This window comes from Carcharodon carcharias, chromosome 16 (genome assembly GCF_017639515.1).
Source record: "Carcharodon carcharias isolate sCarCar2 chromosome 16, sCarCar2.pri, whole genome shotgun sequence".
In the NCBI taxonomy this organism is placed as follows: Eukaryota; Metazoa; Chordata; class Chondrichthyes; order Lamniformes; family Lamnidae; genus Carcharodon; species Carcharodon carcharias.
Window position 1 is genome coordinate 10397985 of NC_054482.1, and position 21072 is coordinate 10419056.

Sequence of the window (21072 nt, forward strand, 5' to 3'; positions counted from 1 at the left end):
TCTACCAAAGTGATCCAAAGTTTCACCCATAGATGAAGAAAGAGGAAAGTCAGCAAGTGTTCCAACTCCTGTTTCTGATGACTCCCACTTGAAAATGCATGCATGCAGATGTGAAGTGAGAGTTGACACCAGGTTCAGAAAAGGCACCCTCATGGTTGAATAGTCTGATAACATTCACTATCTTGGCTTACCCACTCACCCAGCCAGATATCATTTGGAGTGATCTTGGCAAAGAAATGGGTGGAGATGACTCCTTTTCTGGTTAACTGGTGCAAGTAAGAGTAAATGGATGGTAGGAAGAGTATTTCTGGAAAAAGTCCATATTGCATTAGAATACTTTCAGGTTAAAGCTGCACTGTTTTCCATGCGCTAAAGGTCAGGTATGATCTTACTTTACAATAAATTTGGCAATCCATAGCTGATTCAAACAACTAGTTATTACTGTAGTTCATTGAAATCGCCATGGAATTGCGAAGTCAGTGAAGTAGATAATCAGCTTTGTAATTGTTCCTCTTCTGCACCCATTAAATTGAGAACAAGTTATTTATCCAACATTTCACTGTGGTCTGTTGAGAGTAACCAGAGTGAAACAGGGTTTTTAGATTTTTTTTAAAAGTATATATTTGTAGACATGTACTGGACTGCATTCTGTTTTAATATTCCTGTCAAGAGAAATCATAAAAGCTGAAAATTATTAAATGTTTCTTTTCTCCTTTTCTTGCTTTCTTAACTGACAGAGACCTTCTTAAGTAACCGAAACCTTATGCTGGTCATTTCTGCAACCTGTATAATGTTCAATTTCTTTATATAACTGCCGCAAGTGATTTACCGAATATAATTTTAACGGTGGTGCAAGAAAAGAGACTTGGGGATGTTTGTGCGCAAATGTTTGAAGGCGGCAGGACCGCTTAACAAAATCTTTAATAAAACAAAATGGGACTTTGGGCTTTATAAATTGAGGCCTAAGAGTACAAATGCCAGGAAGTTATGCCAAACCTAAGCAAAACAGTTCGCTGCAGCTGGAGTTTTGTGTCCAGTTCTGGGTATCGCGCTTCAGGAAAAATATGAACAATTGGAGAGGGCGCAGAAGAAATTTATGAGAATGGTTCTAGAGGTGACAGATTGCAGTTGTGTGGATAGACTGGAAAGAAAGACATTTTTCTTAAGAGTTGAGAAGGCTAAACAGAGATTTGATGGAGGCATTTAAAATCATGAGCTTTGGCAAAGCCAATAAAGAAAAACTGTTTTCAGTGACTGAAAGGTTGATAACCTAAGGATTATTTTACATTCTTCAATTAAAGTTATTGGATAAACGTATTTTAAGTTATCAGGAGTCAGTTGTCATCGTGGTACATTGATCTAGTTCCAAAAATTTGGACACCCTTGTCATTTCTATGCATAATGCTGATAGGTACTATCAATTTATATTTAAACTCCCAGCTTCCTCATTACAGCCATTATCTTTCCCCTGTCGGTGCCACATCGAAGAACAGGATGTGCTTGCAATTACATTTCTAACATGTCTGAGGACATGAGAAGACTACTGTAAACTAATAGATATAATTAAATTGACATTGTGTAAATATTTTGAATCTGTTCCTAGAGTTGAAGATATGTTGGTGTGTATTTGTCATGTATACATGCTACTCTCAAAGCAGGGGAGGCTTGACATGTGGTATTTTTACCTGTCCAATTTACCTTTGAGACAAGGGAGCCTTGTGTACTGCTGTCACATATGTACACACTGCTGTTCGAACAGGAGATCTCTGGTGTGCAGTCACACAGGACCATTGTTTAAGTGGGGAATAATAAATTGGTACCAGGTGTAAACACTGACAACAGGTTGCATTCCTCAGGCAACTGGATTTCAGGACAAACATCAGTAAATGAGAGGAAAAAACATCTATCAGCAGGTGAAAAAATTGACTTGTTTCTTTATACACATTAAGATAAATGTTAATGCTGGCAAAAAGCTCTTTGATATAGATTATTACTTCTGAGATAAGTGTAATTAGGTTTCCTGTACATCCAATTACACCCCTGTCCCATTCTGGCCTGATTTGTACATGCTTACTTTTCAGCAGACCAATAATGATTAGGATTCATTGCAGATTTACTTTTCCTTCACAATCCTCCTGGTCCGTCTTCTCCCCCACCTACCCCCCACCGCCCCCGCAACCACCACCACCCCCCCCCCCCCCCCCCCCCCACTATCGCCTTAATGAAGACTGTTGTGCATTTCCTCACTGTCTCTTACACTCATGCCTCCTTCCCTCCTCTCTTGCCTGCATCTCTCTCTCTCTCTCTCCCTCCTTGGCTAATGGATTGTTTCCATTTCCTACATCAAATATCTTTTGAAATTGTGACACATCAAACTAATTTCACATTGAATCTCTAAATAGACGGGGGATTGGAAACCTATTATTCTGTGTTGGACATAGGTATCAGAGATCAAAGGAATTTCTTTTGCCTGAAATGGAATTTACCGTATACAATAAATAGGTTTGCTAATATCAAAGGTTGAATGCTATAAACATTTTAGTATTGTAGTAACCCTAGCATTCCAATGTCAGTGTTGTGCAAAACCACTTGCATTTGCTAAAGTGAATAAATTCAGATGGAAAAAAATTGTTTTGAGGCTCCCAGTGATTCATTTATAAATACAACACATGGTGTGTTACTGAGTCACGTGGACTAGGTCCAACTCTTGTGTTGGAGCTAGCTGTGCAGTTGAAGCAGTCAGTGCTGTAATAGCATCAGTATCTTGATTGAACAAGGGAATATATCTGATTGAGTTCCTGCTCATGTTTACTGATGAATATTTGAGGACAGCATCAAACTCTGGTATGACATTGTCAACAGGGTATTTAACATTAAACAATCAGCATAAACTTGGTGTCTTCCTGGTCTATTTGGCTCGGGGCCATGCTGCACATTTATGCCGAGTCATTAAGGAAACTGGAGAAAATATTTATTCTCCCATTATCTCCTCCTTTACTGAAGCTGCTGACTCATACTGTGACTTTATTCCTCAGCTGTCAGTAACTCTTCGGTACCTTCTTTAGAACGTCATTATGCATTTCTGAACAGTGAATGTTAGTAAGTGATTCAACAATTAAAAATGTCATACCCTAATGTGATCTACTATGTACCTAAGATCCACTTGTAGGAAAGACAATATAGATCGTGGGCTGACCAACACCCTCTTTTCCCAGTTTGGGAACATTGAGGTTAATTGTATTAGCCCCAGCATCAGTATGGCTAGCAGTCCAAACTGAGATCAAAACTTTTTGATTTTTCTGGTCTACGTGACTCACTAATGCACCCTGTGGTGCATCTATCTACTGAATTGTTGAGAAGTTTAAAAAGGGATTTCAATTTTCTACAAAAATTTAAGAGTGCAGTTTCCTAATATTTAGCCAGGGGAAGGGAGCAAAACTACCGTTGCTTCCCTCTAAGTGAAATACTGCATCATTAGAGGCCTCCATCCTTGAGCCAACTCCATTCATTACAATGTTTTTTTGCTTTCTTGTAAACTTTTAAGGAGACTGTTCTTTCTTCATGGAATCATTCCTTGGCAAGCAACCTAGGACACACTTTAGATGGCAACTTCTCTGAAGAAGATATACTTGTCCTCCATCAGTAAACTAAATAGTAATTCGTGTTTTCTTCCTTCTGTCCAACAGCACTGATTTTCTCTTTTGCTGGGCTATAGATGGCAGCTGTTCTGTTGTATCTTTTCCATTTTTGTATTCTTCATTTGGACATCATTGTATCATTGCGCATGTGCACAGAGGGACCATCATATAGCGATAAGAAGAACAGGCTGCAAGGAATGTAGCATCCTGTCAGATTTTTAGAGCCTTGATTATTGAGAGGATAGGATAATGAGTTGTGTTTTAGCATATGGTTTCTTTTTAATTCGCTGTATTAAAACATTAGGTGGCAGCACATGGAGGAGAAGGAACTTTGTGTTAGTGAGGCATCTATGCGTATTGCAAATTACAACTGCTGGAGAACATTATGCAACCTTTTATTCCATCTCTGACCTAACTAAACAAAGACATTCTGTATGCAGTTGACACTTGTATGTGCGTTCATTTACTCAGAAACTGAGCTCCAGGTCATTATCAACTCCTCCTCTGAAGTAGATGGGAAAAGTGGACCTTTCATTAAACACCCAGAAAACTAAAGTCCCCTTCCAACCAGCTCCCACAGCAAAACACCTCCCCTTGCCAATTAAGATTAGTGGTGGTATCATGGAAAAGGTAGACCATTTTCCATTTCTTGGGAGCCTTCTCAATGAAGGCAGACACAGATGATGAATTTCATCATCACCTCCAATATGCCAACTCATATGCTTTGGAGACTTGGACAACGTACTGCAGACACCTCAAAGCACTGGAGAAGTACCACTAGTGTCTTCACAAGATCCTCCAAATCCTGTGGCAAGAAAGGCATTCCAACAGTAGCATCTTCTCCCAATCCAGCTTGCCCAGCATCAAGGTGCTAATCACTCAAAACAAGCTCTGCTGGACAGGAATGTCTTTCATACGCCTGAGACCAGACTCCTGAAGCAATTGTTCTACGCGTAACTGGGTTGCACAGGAGACTTCCCTAACGTGTTTCCATTGTCCTCCTGGATGTCCTAAGAGCATCCCTGAAGAGGTTAAACATACCTGCTGACTCATGGGAGACCCTGGTGTTGACTGAACATGTTGGGAACGTCCAGAAGTGAAGTAGGGGTGTTAGAGGGAGTGCACAAGCTTCCAAACAACCCATCTACCCAACCCTACATACGAATGTAGGAATTAGGAGCAGGAGTAGGCCACACTGCCCCTTGAGTCTGCTCCGCCATTCAATAAGATCATGGCTGATCTGAATGTAACCTCGACCCCATATTCCTGCCTACCACCCCCTCCTCTCCCCTGATAATCTTTCACCCCTTTGTTAATCAAGAATCTGCATAACTCTGCCTTAAAAACATTCAAAGATTCTGCTTCCACCACCTTTTTTTTGAGGGAGTTCCAAGGACACTCAACCCTCAAAAAATTTCTTCTCATCTGTCTTAAATGAGCGATCCCTTATTTTTAAACAGTGACCCCTCATTCTAGATTCTCCCACAAGAGGAAACATCCTTTCCATGTCCACCCTGTCACGACCCCTCAGGATCTTTAAAGGTTTCAATCTAGTTGCCTCTTCCTCTTCAAAATTCCAGCGGATACAAGCCTAACCTGTCCAGCCTTTCCTCATAAGACAACCCACCCATTCCTGGTATTAGCCCAGTAAACCTTTTTCTGAACTGGTTCTAACGCATTTACGTCTTTCTTTAAATAAGGAGACCAGTACTGTACACACTACTCCAGATGTGGGGGTCTCACCAATGCCTGTGCAATTAAAACATAACCTCCCTACTTTTGTAATCAATTCCCCTCACAATAAATGATAACATTCTATTAGCATTTCTAATTAACTGCTGTACCTGCGTACTAATCTTTTTTGTTATTCATGCACTAGGACACCCAGATCCCTCTGAATCTCAGGACTCTGTAATCTCTCACCATTTAGATAATCCTTTTTATTCTTCCTGCGAAAATGAACAATTTCACATTTGCCCATATTATACTCCCTTTGCCAGCTCTGTCCACTCACTTGTCCTCTTCACAAAGTGACATAGGTTATGAGGCTACAATTTACTTTCCTACCTATCTTTGTGTCATCAGCAAATTTAGCAACCATTCCTTCAGTCCCTTCATCCAAGTCATTTATATAAATTGTAAAAAGTTGAGGCCCCCAGCGCTGATCTCTGTGGCACATCGTTGGCACATCTGCCAACCAGAAAAAGACCCATTTATGGCAACTCTCCTGTTAGCTAGACAATCTTCTATCCATGCCAATATGTTATCCCCAACACCATGAGCTTTTATTTTCTGCAATGACCTTTGATGTGGCACTTTATCAAATGCCTTCTGGAAATCTAAGTACAGTACAGCCAGTTCCCCTTTAACGACATGTGACTCCTTCAAAGAAATCCAATAAATTGGTTAAACATGATTTCCCTTTCGCAAAACCATGTTGACTCTGCCTGATTGCCTTGAATTTTTCTAAGTGCCCTGCTATAACATCTTTAATAATTGCTTCTAACATTTTCCCTATGACAGATGTTAGGCTAACTGCCCTATAGTTTCCTGCTTTCTGTCTCCCTCCCTTTTTGAATAAAGGAGTTATATTTGCTATTTTTCCAATCTAATGGAACCTTCCCTGGAATTTTGGAAAATTAAAACTAGTGCATCAACTATCTTACTAGCCACTTGTTTTAAGACCTTAGGGTGAAGTCCACCCAGACCTGGGGATTTGTCAGCCCCAACAATTTCCTCAATACCACTTCCCTGGTGATTGTAATTTTCCTGAGTCCCTCCCTCCCTTCCATTTCCTGATTTGCAGCTATTTCTGGGAAGTTACTTGTGTCCTCTATAGTGAAGGCTGAAGCAAAATACCTGTTTAATTAATCTGGCATCTCCCTACTTTTCATTATCAATTCCCCAAATGCACACTCTGTAGGACCAACGCTCACTTTAACTCTTCTTATTTAAATATCCATAGAAACTCTTACAATCCGCCTTTGTAATACCAGCTTTCTCTCATACTCTAATTTTTCCCTCCTTTTTGTCATTCTTTGCTGTTCTTTATATTCTTTCTAGACTTCTGACCTGCCACCTGTCTTTGTGTAATAATGTTTTTTCTTTACTTTGATACTGCCTTTAACTTCTAGTTAACCATGGATGGTGGGCTCTCCCCTTTGGATTTTTTCTTTCTTATTGGAATGTGTATATTCTGTGTATTCTGAAATATCCATTTAAATGTCAGCCATTGAACTTCTATTCCCTTAACCTCACTTGCCTGATCATTTTAGCTCTGCTTTCATGCCCTCATAATTGCCCTTAGTTAAGTTTAAAATACTAGTCTTGGATGCACTCATTTCTCCCTCAAAATGAATGTAAAATTCAATCATATTATGATTGCTGCTACCAAAGGGTACATTCAAAAGAGGTTATCAATTAATCCTATCTTGTTGCTCAATACCAGGTCTAGAAGAGCCTGCTCTCTGGTTGGCTCCAGAATGCACTATTCTTAGGATGCTTTCGGGATAGTTTCTATGAACTCCTCATCTACACTACCTTTGCCCATCTGATTTTTTCAGTCTATATGTAGATTAAAATCCCCCATGATTATTGTTGTACCTTTCTGACAACCTCCCATTATCTCTTCTTTTATACTCTGTCCTACGGTGTAGTTACAATTTGGGGGCCTGTACACTGCTCCCACAAGTGATTTCTTGCTTTTATCATTCCTCATCTCAACCCAAACCACTTCTACACCCTGGTCTGCTGAACTTGGGTCACTCCACTCTAATGTGCTAATACCATCATTAATTAACAGAGCCACCCTCCCACCTTTTCCTAACTTCCTGTCCTTCCAAAATGTCTCATACCCTTCAATATTCAGGTCCCAATCTAAGTCATCCTGTAATCATGTCTCTGTCAGATCGTACTTATTTATTTCTATTTGTGCTATCAGTTCATCTGTTTTTGTTTCGAAAGCTACGTATGTTTAGATACAGAGCCTTTAGTTTTGTCTTTTATTATTTCTGTAGCGTTTAGCCTTTTCTGCTGACTTACTCTCAGGAAGGGACAGGGAGTACAATTCTGTCACATTCTGTTTATCATTTCCCATATTAATACCTGTCTCTCTTGCCTTGTCTCTGCTCTTTGGTTTAGCACATCTTCTCAAATTTGATCACTTGCCCCCCCATATTCAGTTTAAAACCCTCTCTACTTGCCTAGTTAGGCAGCTCACGAGGACACCAGCCACAGCACACAGTTCAGGTGTAGACTATCCCAATGATACAGATCCCACTTTCCCCAATACTGATACCAGTGCCCCACAAACTGGAACCCACTTCTCCCACACTAGTCTTTGAGCCAAGCATTCATTTCTCTAATCTTATTTGTCCTATGCCAATTTGCACGTGGCTCAGGTAATAATCCAGAAATGATTACCTTTGAGGTTCTGCTTCTTAATTTGGTGCCTAGTTCGTCATACTGACTCTGCAGAGCCTCTTTCCTCATCCTGTCTGTGCTGTTGGTACCTACCTGGACCATGACCACTGATTCCTTTCCCTCCCACTGCAAGTTCCTCTCCAGCCCTGAGCAGATGTTCTGAAACCTGGCACCAGGCAGGCAACAAAGCCATCTGGACTCTCGTTCTTTGCTGCAGTGAACAGTGTCAATCCCCCTCACTATACTGTCCCCTATTACCACTACATTCCTTTTTGCTCCCCCAACTTGGATGGCTTCCTGTACCACGGTGCCATGGTCAGTTTGCTTGTCCATTCTGCAGCCCACACTCTCATCCAAACAAGCTGAGAGAATCTCAAACCTGTTGAACAATTGCAGAGGCTCACACTCCTGCAATCCTGCTCTCTGGGTCTGCTTACCTGCCTCATTCGCTATCACACCCTCCTGTCCCTGGCCACTGAAACCAGAAGACCGTATCCTTAGTGGCATGACTGCCTCCTGTTTAAAGCATCCAGGTAACATTCCCCCTCCCTGATGTGTAGTAGAATCTGCAGTTCAGACTAGCTCAACGACTGAGCTGAAGTTTCTCAAGCCGCAAACATTTACTACAGAGTGTTTGTCCTGGATCACAGTGTTATCCAGGAACTCCCACATGCTGCATCCTTAATATGTTTTAAATAATTAATTATATTAATCACTTGTTTATGTTGCTTTCTTATATTTTAATAACTTTACCACCAAATTGGTACCATATACTCACCAAACAGCTCCTTTCCCTGTAGTCGAGCAAGAACCAATTTCTATGCGATGAGAAAGATAGAGGAAATGAACAATGGACACAGTGGGCCAAAGGGCCTGTTTCTGAACTGTATAACTCTGTGACTCTATAATTCCTTCTCCGAACTCTCCTTTCACCAAACTGCAAGTCTTCACTCAGTCAGTTGCACTCCATTTGCCAAGGCTGCACGAAAGAACCCTGAATTTATAGTAAACTGTACTGGGGCTACACTAGCCAGATTCAACCAGTTAGCTAAATAACTACTCAGCTCCTACAGCTGAGAGTGAGTTTACCCTGTCTAAGCTGCAAGCAAGAAAGAACTTAGCCTGCTTACACTGTACTTTCCAGTTACTGCTAATTACAGACTAGATTAAATTTTAAGAGCAAAATTTAAGAACAGAATTAACACTTAAAATCCCCTCTCTCCACACTCCAAGGCTTCACTCAGTTAGTCAGCTACACTCTGTTTGCCCTTCATGCACCATCTGCCAGCATGTAGCAGAGGCTGCAAATCGCACACTGGATTTAACGGCCATCTTGGAACCCATCAAACTGGAGTGGAAGCAAGTCATCCTCAATCCCAAGGGACTGCGCAAGAGAAAGACTTGTAATTTGGGGCAATACAGCCACCAACTTTCACTCAGCGATGTCTCTCAAATAGCAATGAGATAAATGGTTTAATCAGTGATGTTGATTGAGGGATAAGTGTTGACAAGGTCACTGGGGAAACTCCTCTGCTCCTCAATAGGGTCATGAAATATTTTATGTCCACCCAAGGAAGCAGATGAGGCCTTTGTTTAACAATCTACCTGAGAGATGGCACCTCAAACAGTGCAGTATTCCACTGAAATGACAGAATATATTCTGTACTCAAGTCATCGGAGTTGGGTTTGAACTCTCAGCCTTTGATTCCAATAGGCATGGTTGTTTTGCCTTTGTTGGATCGTTTTATTCATGTGAACCTGCAAAGAACATGGTTTTGGAGGATTGGGTAGTTTGTTAGGTTGCCAGGCCTATTGATGAATGCCTGAATAAAGAAAGAATCAAGGACTGCTGTTCCCGTCACATTCTGAAATCCACACTCGGTGCCATGCGCCACCATATGAACACACTCGACCTCTCCCTCCAGCAGCACCGCCGTACCCTTTTTCAAAGCTGTGCGTGCCCCCAGTTTCATTTTATCCTTCGGCTCATCCGACGCCTCAATAAGAAACTTTTTCTCTTTCTCTCAAGTGCTAAGGAACGCAAGCTCCAACAACTCATCGACACCAACACCCATCTAGGACCCTCCACCCCTGCCTGTCCCTCCGTCCCCACCTCATCTTCCAATCCCAACCCCAGCCGTGTATTCACTATACCCCCTGACCTTCCCCTCTCCGATGCTGAACGTTCAGTGCTCAGCAAAGGACTTAGTTTCATACCCTTACGCCCTCACCTCAATGAATTTCGGGCTTGGCATGATGCTGAACTCTTCTTCCGCCGTCTTCGTCTCCGGGCTCACTTCTTTGGACAGGAGTCCTCTCCCAGTTCAACGGATCCTTTTACCCATCTCCAATATTCTCCCTCCACCTGGACCCCTCCCTCTGGATTCTTACCTTCTCTTGATCTTTTCATTGAGAACTGTCAGCGTGACATTAGTCGTCTCAATTTTTCTGCTCCTCTCACCCATTCTAACCTGTCTCTCTCTGAACTTACTGCACTCCATTCTCTCAGATCCAACCCTGACATTGTCATCAAACCCGCTGACAAGGGTGGTGCTGTTGTCTGGCGCACTGACCTCTACCTCGCAGAGGCTGAGCGTCAACTCGCAGACACTTCCTCCTACCTCTCCCTGGACCAAGACCCCACCACTGAACATCAAGCCATTGTTTCCAGGACTGTCACTGACCTCATCTCCTCTGGGGATCTCCCTCCCACAGCTTCCAACCTGATAGTCGCCCAACCTCGGACGGCCCGCTTCTATCTCCTACCCAAAATCCACAAACAGAACTGCCCCGGTAGACCGATCGTCTCAGCTTGCTCCTGCCCCACAGAACTCATTTCTCGTTATCTTGACTCCCTTCTCTCTCCCCTTGTCCAGTCCCTTCCCACCTTCCTCCGTGATTCCTCTGACACCTTACGTAACATCAACAATTCCCAGTTCCCTGGCCCCAACTACTTCCTCTTCACCATGGACGTCCAATCCCTCTACACCTCCATCCCCCACCAGGACGGTCTGAGGGCTCTTAGCTTCTTCCTCGAACAGAGGCCCGAACAATTCCCATCCACCACTACACTCCTCCGTCTGGCTGAACTTGTTCTCACGCTGAACAATTTCTCCTTCAACTCCTCTCACTTCCTCCAAATAAAAGGTGTGGCTATGGGTACCCACATGGGCCCCAGCTATGCCTGTCTCTTTATGGGGTATGTGGAACATTCCTTGTTCCAGTCCTACTCCGGCCCCCTTCCACATCTTTCTCCGGTACATCGATGATTACTTCGGTGCCGCTTCATGCTCTCGTCGGGACTTGGAAAAATTTATTAATTTTGCTTCCAATCTCCACCCCTCCATCATTTTCACGTGGTCCATCTCTGACACTTCCCTTCCCTTCCTTGACCTCTCTGTCTCAATCTCTGGTGATAGACTGTCCACCAATATCCATTACAAACCCACCGACTCCCACAGCTACCTCGACTACAGCTCCTCACACCCCGCTTCCTGTAAGGACTCCATCCCATTCTCTCAGTTCCTTCGCCTCCATCGCATCTGTTCCGATGATGCTACCTTCAAAAACAGTTCCTCTGACATGTCCTCCTTCTTCCTTAACCAAGGTTTTCCACCCACGGTCGTTGACAGGGCCCTCAACCGTGTCGCCCAGTTTACGTTTGGTCTCTCCAATGTAGAGGAGACCACATTGGGAGCAACGAATGCAGTAGACTAAGTTGACTAAGACTAACATCTCGCGCGCATCCGCCCTCACGCCTTCTCCTCCCTCCCAGAAACATGATAGGGTCCCCCTTGTCCTCACTTATCACCCCACCAGCCTCCGCATTCAAAGGATCATCCTCCACCATTTCCGCCAACTCCAGCATGATGCCACCACCAAACACATCTTCCCTTCACCCCCCCATCGGCATTCCGTAGGGATCGCTCCCTCCGGGACACCCTGGTCCACTCCTCCATCACCCCCTACTCCTCAAACCCCTCCTATGGCACCACCCCATGCCCATGCAAAAGATGCAACACCTGCCCCTTCACTTCCTCTCTCCTCACCGTCCAAGGACCCAAACACTCCTTTCAAGTGAAGCAGCATTTCACTTGCATTTCCCCCAACTTAGTCTACTGCATTCGTTGCTCCCAATGTGGTCTCCTCTACATTGGAGAGACCAAACGTAAACTGGGCGACCGCTTTGCAGAACACCTGCGGTCTGTCCGCAAGAATGACCCAAACCTCCCTGTCGCTTGCCATTTTAACACTCCACCCTGCTCTCTTGCCCACATGTCTGTCCTTGGCTTGCTGCATGGTTCCAGTGAAGCCCAACGCAAACTGGAGGAACAACACCTCATCTTCCGACTAGGCACTTTACAGCCTTCCGGACTGAATATTGAATTCAACAACTTTAGGTCATGAGCTCCCTCCCCCATCCCCACCCCCTTTCTGTCTCCCCCTTTTTTTTTCCAATAAATTATAAAGATTTTCCTTTTCCCACCTATTTCCATTATTTAAAAAAAAAAATTTTTAAATCTTTTATGCTCTCCCCACCCCCACTAGAGCTATACCTTGAGTGCCCTACCATCCATTCTTAATTAGCACATTCGTTTAGATAATATCACCAACTTTAACTTTAACACCTATGTGTTCTTTTGTACTATTGTTGTTGACATCTTTTGATGATCTGCTTCTATCACTGCTTGTTTGTCCCTACAACCACACCCCCACTCCACTTCTCTCTCTCTCTCTCTCTCTCCGCCCCCCCCCACACACGCCTTAAACCAGCTTATATTTCAACTCTTTCTTGGACTCGAACTCAAGTTCTGTCGAAGGGTCATGAGGACTCGAAACGTCAACTCTTTTCTTCTCCGCCGATGCTGCCAGACCTGCTGAGTTTTTCCAGGTAATTCTGTTTTTGTTTTTGTTGTGAAAGAATCAAGGTCCTGCCCTGCCCCACTCTTCTATTCCCTGTGAATACCTTGAGTTTAAGGAAGAGATTCTTGTGTAGTCAATCATATTGTACATCGTCTCTGGTTTAAAATATAGATCTGGACCTAGCATTGGAATCTCAAATACAGGAGGTCAATTTTCTAGCTAGAAGCTGCCTAGAAAAAAAGCAATTCTAAAAATGATCAAGTCAGCCAGAGAAAAGGACAGGAGAGAGACAGGACGGAGTCTAGTTTATTATTTCTTCATTTTGGAGGAGGAGAGAAATGAGATCCCTATAATCAGAGGTTCCATACAATGATTTGTATATTTTTTTTAAAATAAAACAAAATAAGGCAGTTTAATGATTCATATTGAGCCTCATCTCGCTAGCCTTTAAGTCTGGAAGATCATAGAAGCTTGTGAGAACCCATGCAAAAGACACCCCAACCAGTTCAGAAGGGGTTATGTTATCTTAGAACTACATATTGGGCAGTATCGACATATACTTGAACATAAGATGCTTGATCCCCACATGGAGGTGACTAGAGCTTCTGTACTAAAGAGAATATAAAGCAGACCCAATCAGCTAACGTAGTACAGATTGACAATCAACCCTGGGACCTTCTGGGTTTCCAGTGATCAGTTTCCTTGGTCCCTTTACCCCTTGAGTCTTGTATAGAATAAAACAAGACAAATCCCTGCAACATAAGGCATTGGTCAGACTTCATCTTGAATTCCTAGTGATCTAGTCTAGGAAGGGTATTATTACTCAATAAAACAAATGGAAGCAAATTTTTAGAATTTTAGGTGAGGAAGAATTGAGGCAAATTAAATTATTGCAAAGGATTTAAACACCAAAGGGGAAAGGTTAAAAAAATAAACTAGAAGTAGTTAGATGGACCTTTTTTATATTCCAAGAATAACCCAGCTGTGAAGTTGCCAAGGAAGATCACTGAGGTGAAAGTATAGACTTCAAGGGTAAGAAGGGATTGAGGAGTGTTAGCATGGGTGGGTGAGTTAATCTAGTTAAAAGAGCCTAACGGCATTCTTCTACTCATTAAAAAAAATAATTATCATACTTTCTCTTCCCTAAGATGCCCAAGAAAGTGACTTATTCTCAAACGGAGCTGAGAATGGACCCAACCTGAATGGATGTGAAATGCACCTGTTCCACAATGCAGCTGATTTCTGCTGCTTTTCCTGAGAAGCAATGACCTGTGCACAGTGACTGTGAAGAAATGTCGATGACAACTGGGTGCCCAGCGGAAGTGATGCCGTCACAGAATGCTAGCCGCTACTTCAGTTACACATTAGAAAACCACACGGTGGAAGCTTTTAAAATAATGAATGAGATACGCTTAAACAAGCAACTCTGTGACGTGACACTCCGGGTGAAGCACAATGCCCTGGAGGAGGAGTTTGTTGCACACAAGATTGTGCTTGCCTCTTGCAGCCCTGTTTTCAAGGCCATGTTTACCAATGGTTTGAAAGAATGTGGAATGGAGGTTATACCTATTGTGGGTGTTCACCCTACAGTAATGCAACGTTTGATCGAGTTTGCATACACTGCTAGTATTACAGTCGGAGAGAAATGTGTACTGCATGTTATGAATGGAGCCGTGATGTACCAGATAGATAGTGTCGTTAAAGCATGCTGCAAATTCCTAGTGGAGCAATTGGATCCCAGTAATGCCATTGGTATCGCCTCATTTGCTGAGGAAATTGGCTGCCAAGAGTTGAGTGAAAAGGCCAGAGAGTATATATACCTGCACTTCAGTGAGGTAGGTGCAAATAATGGCTATCCTCTTTTTAATTTTGGATGGGTTATTGAAACTTCTAGGTTGCTGTTTAGAACATGGGAACAGCAAGAGACAATTAAACTCCTTAAGTCTATTCTGCCGTTCAATTAGATCATAGTTGACTTGTACATTTGCTCCATTTACCCAGCTTTTTCCACGTCCCTTGCCTAATGAAAAGTATCAATCTCGGTCTTAAATTTCAGTTCACCAAAATTCACAGCCTTTTAATAGAGAGAATTCCAGGCTTCTATTATCTTTTATTGTGCCAATGAGATAGGTCATTGGAGTGTGAAACACCCACAATGACTCTGTTTAAAGCCTCTGTTTAAAGCAAGTCTAATTAGTAAGTTTTCAGTGTTGATTAGTATTCTTCCTTGTGGTTTGGCTCATGGGTTATCAGTATATGGGTCAGCAGTAATCACCTGAGCAAGGCATTGGACTGGGGAATGGTAAGTAAATAAATTTAGTCTGAGGTTTGGGTCAGACATAGGAACTGTGAATGGTAGAGACCCAATTCTACAAGTGAGCATTGAAGGAGAGACTTGGGTCATTGAGAAGCTGAGTGGGTTGTAACCTGATCATCTTGGAGAAAGATCATTTGTAAAAGAAAAAAACTGCTTAATTTTAACAAAAATAGGCTCTTTAAAAACCTGTATTTTGTGTTCTTCTGAAAACTGGACTGTGATGTCAAGTGACCAATGACCACTTAGCAACTTTGGCGGCCCAGTACAGTATTACAGACATACATTACAGGCAAGATAAACATATCTTGGGAATACATGTATCATCATAAATGTCTAGAGTGGCGAATTAAATTTGTCACATGAAAAATCATTCCCCACATATTTCTGATTGGCTTACTTAATCACGCTCAGGTTACCCATGCTGATTTTCCAAAATTTGCACTGCTAAGATTTGCTATAAATCAGAATTAACAACACATGGAAAACAAACCAATCACTTAAATATTTTCTTCAGATTCATTTGGTCATGCTTTTTCAGCCAGCTGATCATATACTTTTTTGAAAAGTTGTTTATAACAACCCAAATTTCATTCACAACAATACTTTACTTTTAAATATCCATTTTTTTCAAAAATACTGTGCTGCTTGCAAACAATGCAGTGTGGGTTACCTCCAATAATACAAATTTTGCCCTTCATGGACTTGAAACATACTCCTTTTTTTAAAGCTTTTTACATGTATATAATATTTAACTCCTTTTTTTAAAGCATTTTACATAATATATATATGCACCCCCCTCAATATTCTTCAATATCACTGCTGCCTTTTCCTGACTCCATTTCCACTTGAATTCTAAAAGCTCAGATCAGGCTGTCTTCCCCACCCACTGAATGCCAACTACTGATGATTCTGAGCTGGGAGTATTGTTAGAAAGCTAACTGTGAGCTGAGGACTAAAAGAAATGGGACAAAATAAACAGAGGTACCAAACAAAATGCTTGTGAAATTTTCCACAACGCTAAGGAACCATTAAAATTTAGTTTTAAAAATAAATCTTCATGTGGGAGAGACAGGAGAGAAAACATCAATAAGCTAAGGAGATAGAGATAAGAACTGAGATTAGAAGGCAGTGAAGAAAAAATGTTGCATTTATAATACTTGATTATCATGGAAGATTCTAAACTTATTCCAAATGAGCAGTTTCATGGGCTCTTTTGGTTGGACAGGATAAACCTATCCACTCTTTCATCAAGATGAGATGTTATTGGGAAATAGAACAATTTTTTAATTATCCAGTGTTGCTCTGTCAAGTCAAGTATAGTCATGTTGGTAGTAATGGAAAACTCCCTTTAGTCTGTTACAACAATCCATATTAATGCAAGCTCTATTTTTTAAATATAAAATAATGTGAATTTAGGGCAGTTTGTGAGATGCTCATCATAATTACAATGAATTGTTACTGTCCCAGTCCAATTCATATTACTCATTTCACATGGGTGTCTCATCCTGTTAGGTTAAGGTTGGGTTCAAATCCAAGTTCCATAGTTGCAAGGCCATGCCTAACTCATTTGAACCCACCCTTCCCCCTATTATTGTTAAATTTATACTTTATATTCTAACGCTTCCTTGGCTTGAGTGGCATTTTGGGGCACAGACACGTTCTACCAGTGATCTATAAGAACCGAGTTCATTGAGCCCTACTATTGTGCAAAGGCTCGGCAGTTCTATCAGGCAAGTAATTTCCTCAAGGGACATAACTGTACACTACTCGATGACTGGTTTTGAAGCAGTATAGTGGAGACCTGGAAGTAGCCAACTCAGTCCTGTCCTCTCGATTAAGAGTGGTTAGAAACTTTGGAAGGGTATGGGTGAGGTGAGCAGAAAGTAATGTATCCGACAAAGATTAGTTCCCTACATTAAATGACAAATCTTGTCCCTTCCATTAAAGGGGAAAAATGGCTAGAATCTAGTAATATTTGAAATTACATTAGAAATAGCTGGAGTAAGCCATTCGGCCCATTGAGACTGTGGTAACATTTCACGAGATCATTGCGGATCTTCCACCTCCACTCCACCCCCTGCAATATCCTCATGTCCTTCAATTCCCTTGCTATCTAAAAAAATTAGCGACCTGTCTTAAATGAGCTCAATAACTGAGCATCCACAGCTCTCTAAGGTAGAGAGTTACAAAAACTCACAACCCTTTGAGTGAAAAGATTTCTCCTCATTGCAGTTCTAAATGGCTGACCCCTTATTATGAAACTCTGACCCTATGTTTCCCCTGGCTGGGCAATCTTGAACATTTTCTCAGCATCAGCCCTGTCAAGCCCCATGAAGTTATGTTTCAATGAAATACGCAGATTTGCTTCACCCAAGAGTTATTTTTCAAATTTGTCTGGTTTGAGATTTTTGTTAATCCATTCCAACATAACTGGGGAGTAGGGACGTGTGTTTGTGTTAGGAGTTGGGACCAAATTACTGTATTAAAATATGGCCTGAATATTTTTCCTGTAACCATTAGGAATTTTGTTCAGAAACTTTACATTGTTTCTTGAACATAAAAAAAAAGTTGATTAAGTTAAATAGTTATTTGTTCTTTTCAAGAAAAAACAACATTCTATTGTATCCTTCTGATAGGTAGCAAAACAAGAAGAATTCTTCAACCTCACGCAGTGCCAACTGGTCAGCCTAATCAGCAGAGATGAGTTGAACGTGCGCTGTGAATCTGAGGTCTATCACGCTTGTATCGAATGGGTGAAATATGACTGTGAGAACAGACATCCATATATACATGCGTTGCTAAATGCGGTTAGGTGCCATTCTCTGACTCCAAACTTCCTGAAAACACAACTGCAGAAGTGTGAAATACTCCGAATGGACTCCAAATGTAAAGATTATCTCGTGGAAGTCTTTAAGGAGCTGACACTGCACAAACCAACCAAGGCCTGTCCCTGCAGGTCACCAAATGTCCCCCAGTTAATGTACACGGCAGGAGGCTATTACCGTCAGTCACTGAATTTTCTCGAAGCCTATAATCCTTTGGAGAACTGTTGGATCAGATTGACAGATATGCCAATGCCACGGAGTGGTTTAGCTGCTTGCACCGTTCACGGGCTCCTATATGCAGTAGGAGGAAGAAATAACTCGCCGGATGGCAACACTGATTCCAATGCATTAGACTGTTACAATCCTATGAACAACCAGTGGTCCCCCTGTACGCCTATGAATGTTCCCAGGAACCGGGTTGGAGGAGGAGTGATAGATGGAATGATCTATGCTGTCGGTGGGTCTGAGGGCTGTATCCATCACAGTTCTGTAGAAAGGTTTGTTGCCCCATGTTTCAGCATTATCTTAAAATAAAAACACCGCTGTTTCTCTTTTCTCCCCAGTAAAAATCTTGGATCCTGAATCAAAGTCCACTTGCCAACCATCAGCACTCTCTTCTATACAGTTTAAATTGTTGTTTTCCCCTGATTGGTATTCTTGCAAAGTATCCAGATGAGTGCAAGATGAAAAGCTTCAACGTGTCTATTTTTTATAGTAATACTCTAATCTAATTGCAATGTCTCCCAACCCTGCTCATTTGCATCAGTAGATGCTGGGGACCAAGTGGGAACTTCTTTATCTGTGTATGTCATCACATGGTGCATTACTTCCTTCACTATGCGATCAAGACAAGGCAGGAATTTGCAAGTATTTATTTGGCTGACCTTTTTAACAGTCAAATGCTAATGCAAATTCTGTTCTAGTAGTTCTTGGACTAAGGTTCTGTAAACAGATTTGCATTATGTTCATCATTTCTAATACAACAGCTAACCATTTTGTTTGCTTATTGAAAAACATACATGTTCATAAATTTTACTTTTGAATGTACAAAATTTACATACTGCCCATTCTTACTGTATTATCTGATTCATATTTGTAGATGAAAAGTCATTGTGCTGGATCATAAATTCCACAAGTTAATGTTAAAGTACCATTCTGATAAAATTCTAAAATATGGCTATCCTAAAATAGTTCCCTCCTATCACCGTACTGTGATTAACTTGGCAGTCTCTTCTATAACTTCTCTGTCCTCCTTCTGACCCTGTTCATTAAATACGACTAACAAACTTTCACGCAAACTGCTGTTTGGCTTCGAGTCGTAATCTGCTTTTCTATGTTCAGACATTATTCCTAATCACTTCAGTCCTCCAGTGACACCTGTTACTGTAAAATTCGGCACATTGATACATTGCCCTTTGTTCCCTGTGAGCTATGTTTACAGCATACTTAGAACAGTGCATCTGCATTTACAGATATGATCCAGAGAAGGACCAGTGGGAGTTTGTGGCTTCAATGTCAACTAGCAGAATTGGTGTTGGTGTTGCAATTGTAAATCGTCTTCTGTATGCAGTTGGTGGTTTTGATGGAACAAATCGCCTCAATTCAGCAGAGTGCTATCACCCTGAAGACAACAGATGGAACACCATTGCACCAATGAACACCGTTAGGAGTGGAGCAGGTTAGTGGATTGGAGAAAATCCCATGTGGGTCAGCAATCTTAAATTGAAACGGGCCAAGAAAAAAGCTCACTATACAATTAATTGTTCTGCTGTAAGCTGCTGCACTTGTCCCTGACAGTAAGGTGATGAATTTCCTCTTTTTTTTCTCTCTCCTTTCCCTAAAATCCCATTCCGTAACTCCCCCTAAATCTACCACTCACCACGACAAATGTGGGTAAAATACACGAGTAGTGCACAAGTTGGAATAGAATACATTGATGTCATCTGGAGCCCTGGAAGCATTAGGCGGTCTTTCCTGGAAATCTTCATGATCCAGACGCCCGCCCCAATCCCACAACTAGACTGCCCCTCGGCACGATAAGAATAGGTTCACTGGGAACCCAGGAATAAGCCATTAAGGATTTTCTTCCTGACTCAGCAAAACCAGAAGCATGCCACAAAATTCCCTGACCCCTAAAACATGATCCCCAGTGTGTGCTTAAATATACCATGTGTCACTTTATTCTCCTGAAAGCACATTAATGTTGCACAATACTCTCAAGTGAATAAAAAATGGAAAACACAGTTGAAAAATTAATTTTTAAAAAATCCTAAGTTCTATACCTGATTTATGTTGCATTACCTGATCTTAGCCAGGGAATTGGGATTAGTGTCCCAGACCTATGAGAAGAAGTAGCCATGTTTCTTCTTCCTGATAACTTTCCATTGATAAGCGCAGTAAAATGCATGTGTGTGTGATGTCTGCTGACGATGGAATCGAGCTCAGCTATGATGCTTCACCACAATAGTTTGAACAGACTCATTGTCCAAGACTCATTGCCTCAGCTAACACATAACAGCCAAATGAGTGAGGTACAGGAGACAGTGCCCATGGAACCACAGCCCAGCATGAATCAATGCCTTCAAAAAAGGAAAAAAAATGGAGGGTGTAGAATTATGGAACTGGATCACATTAAAGGACTCTTTGTTTTTCTGTTTAGGTATCTGTGCACTAAAAAACTATGTTTATGCAATTGGAGGATATGATGGTGTAAATCAACTTAACAGTGTAGAACAATACGACATAGAAACGGATAAATGGACATGTATAGTGCCAATGAAGCACAAGCGCAGTGCTCTTGGAGTAACTGTCTATCAGGGCAAAATCTACGTGCTTGGTAAGTTTAACTTTATTTCCTCACTCTTAGAGCCAACCTGCCTGGAGAAGCTGGACTAGGATTGCCAAGTTGAATCAAACCTTGGTCCCTAACATTGAGATCTATGTCCAGTATGAGTGTTTGTGTATTTAAATATCACTGTCCAAATCCCACAATTGCTTTGGGATGCAA

At 41.7% G+C, this 21072-nt stretch overlaps 1 protein-coding gene across 1 annotated transcript in view; it reads left to right on the forward strand.

The window, feature by feature from the left end:
* The window catches only part of LOC121289293 (kelch-like ECH-associated protein 1), a 38050-nt gene that overhangs the window by 7883 nt on the left and 9095 nt on the right, over positions 1-21072 (forward strand). Inside the window, exons 2-5 of the mRNA XM_041208598.1 lie at positions 14072-14758; positions 17877-18562; positions 19538-19743; positions 20725-20901. Coding sequence (XP_041064532.1) covers positions 14216-14758; positions 17877-18562; positions 19538-19743; positions 20725-20901 — 1612 coding nt within the window. The 5' untranslated portion in view covers positions 14072-14215. The remainder of the gene's footprint in view (positions 1-14071; positions 14759-17876; positions 18563-19537; positions 19744-20724; positions 20902-21072) is intronic.